At 38.2% G+C, this 2,763-nt stretch overlaps 1 protein-coding gene across 1 annotated transcript; it reads right to left on the bottom strand.

Annotated features, from left to right (window-relative positions):
- Positions 1-521: 521 nt before the first annotated feature.
- Positions 522-1,581, bottom strand: LOC115513642 (heterogeneous nuclear ribonucleoprotein A3-like). Its single transcript, XM_032594842.1, is given in 4 exon segments — positions 522-630; positions 632-814; positions 816-1,263; positions 1,266-1,581. Coding segments are annotated over 4 exon segments (1,056 nt in total).
- Between the last annotated feature and the right edge of the window lie 1,182 nt (positions 1,582-2,763).

The following is a 2,763-nucleotide window of genomic DNA, read 5'->3' as shown; positions in this document are numbered from 1 at the left end:
GCCAGCCAGGTACCCTTTTTTCTTTTCTTTTCTTTTCTTTTCTTTTCTTTTCTTTTCCTTTCTTTTCTTTTCTTTCTTTCTTTCTTTCTTTCTTTCTTTCTTTCTTTCTTTCTTTCTTTCTTTCTTTCTTTCTTTCTTTCTTTCTTTCTTTTTTGAAAAATTAAAAATCCCTTAACTTTTTTATTCCTGGTACCACTACAACAAAGCACAGGGCAATATACCTGATGTAATGAAAAGAAAAAGAAAAAGACAACATTACAACAGACAAAAGACCTCAAGAATGTACATCTAATTGACACTACATTGCATTAATCAATACATTGCACTTCTTGCAAACAAGAAGGGTTTCCTGTTTAAGCTGCAGTAACCTTTCTGACTATGGATCATTGCTCCTTGTGTGACAGATTTCTATATTCCTCTAATGCATCTGAGATAACTGTCTCAAAGTAACCTGAAGCTTTCCTGACAACTCCCAGCTCCCTTTCCTGCTAAGAACTATAGCCCTTCTCTTCTGAAAAATTTTAAAACCTTCTGCTACCATATCCATCACTTCCACCACCAGATCCATAACCACCACCACAGGGACTGCCCAAGCTTCTTCCACCAAAACTCACCCTCTTCATGGCTCCATGATTGTTGTTGTACACTATAGTTTCCAAAAGCATTATAGTTCCCACCACCACTATGGTTACCATCTCCAAAATTTCCTCCTTCATTGTAACCATCATATCCTTCAACATCACCACCATAACCACTTCTTTGGTTTCCATATCCTGGTCTACCACCACCATAGCCTCCTCTACTACTATAACCCTCCATAGTTGCCACCATTACCTCCAAATACATTATATCCACCATCACCTCCTCCATAACTACCTCTGCTGTCATCACCTCCACCACCATAGCCTCTTCTTCCACCAAAGTTTCCTCTATGACCCATAAAGTTGCCAGAGCCACCTCCACAACCTCTTTGTGATCCAGCAGACTGCATTTCCTGTTTAGAAAGGGCCTTTTTCACTTCACAATTAGGCCCATTAGTTGTGTGGTATTTCTGAACAACAATTTTATCAACTGTATCATGATCATTAAATCCTCTCTTTTTTCCACTCTGCCTGTCCTCCATAACTTTTATGGTTTCAGTCTTGCCATACTTTTCAAAGTAGACTCTCAAGTTATTTTCTTCTATATCTTCTTTAATACCACCAGTGAAAATTTTCTTCACAGTTAGATGGGCACCAGGCTTTGCAGAATCCTCTCTAAATCAGCTCTCTTTGGTTCCACTACATGTCCATCAACCTTGTGTGTTTGAACACACATTGCTGCATTCACTTCTTCCACACAAGAGTAAGTCATAAAACCAAAACCCCTAGAAAGTTTTGTTTGGGGGCCTGTCATCACCACACAGTCTGTAAGTGTATTCCATTTTTCAAAATGTTGTTTTAAACTATCACCTATAATTTCAAAGCTCAAACCACTAATAAACAGTTTTCTCAACTGCTCTGGTTCCTTTGGATCATGGTCCTCCTCCCTCTGAGGGCTGGAGTTGAGCTGGGTCCCAATGGGTGGTGATTTTACTTCCATTTTGAGACCAGACTCACCTTTTACAACTCAAGTTCAATATGGGCTCTTTTTTTCTTTTTAAATTACAAAGTTATATATGCTTGTTGGGGAAAAAAAACAATAAAGAAATGTACAAAATAACAGCATTCTCAATTAACATGCAAAATAAATATCCTCTGTGTTATTTTACTTCATGTTTGTAGTTTCAAATATAGTTCTTCCCGATTTGTCTACACATGTACTAGTAAGTGCATGTTTATATTTAAAAAAAAATAAGTAGTACCAAATATACTTTCAGCTATTTACCTAGTGTCTGATAGAATAATAATTCCATCTCTCATGGATCATTGTTCCTTCTGTTGCAGATTTCTACAGTTCTTCTAATGCATCTAATTTTTTTTAAAGTTTTTAAAAATTTTAGTTATTTTGAGAGAGAGAGAAAGTGCAAGTTGGGGAGGGGCAGAAACAGAAAGAGATAGAATCCAAAGCAGACTCCACACTATCAGCACAGAGACTGATGTGGGACTTAAATTCATGAAACATGAGATCATGACCTGAGCTGGATGCACCCCTGGATCTAATTTTTTAATGTTCTCAACCAAGAGAAGTTCCAGGCAGCCCTTCCAAGTAATCAGACCAGGGCTAACAAATAAATCTGTGTGGTTGATGCACATGTCCTATTTTGTGCTCTCCTGACATGTGTTTATTGAGTCCTCAAAATGCCACTAGTGCAGCTAGAACTGACCTGATAATTTTAATTAATTTAAAGTTGAATCAACCAATACCACAGGAATACAATTATGAGAGAATATTATGAAAACCTATATGTAACAAATTGCACCACCTAGAAAAAATAAATGAATTCCTAGAACATATAGACTATCAAAACTGAAATAAGAAGAAATAGAAAATTTTGTACAGACCCATAACTAGCAAAGAAATTGAATCAGTAGTCAAAACACTCCCAAGAGGCACCTGGGTGGCTCAGTTGCTTAAGCATCTGACTCTTGACTTTGGACCAGGTCTTGATCTCGTGGTTTGTGAGATCCAGCCATGTGCTGGGCTCTGTGCTGACAGCATGGAGCCTGTGTGGGATTCTCCCTCTTCCTCTCTCTCTATGACACTCCCCTGCTCATGCTCTCTCTCAAAAATAAAGAGTTCCTGAAGATGGTGGCATAGGAGGATGCTGGGCTCACCGCGTCC

Source organism: Lynx canadensis, chromosome A1 (genome assembly GCF_007474595.2).
Source record: "Lynx canadensis isolate LIC74 chromosome A1, mLynCan4.pri.v2, whole genome shotgun sequence".
NCBI lineage: Eukaryota > Metazoa > Chordata > Mammalia > Carnivora > Felidae > Lynx > Lynx canadensis.
Note: the sequence above shows the minus strand (reverse complement) of the source record. Positions and strands in the feature narration are given on the sequence as shown.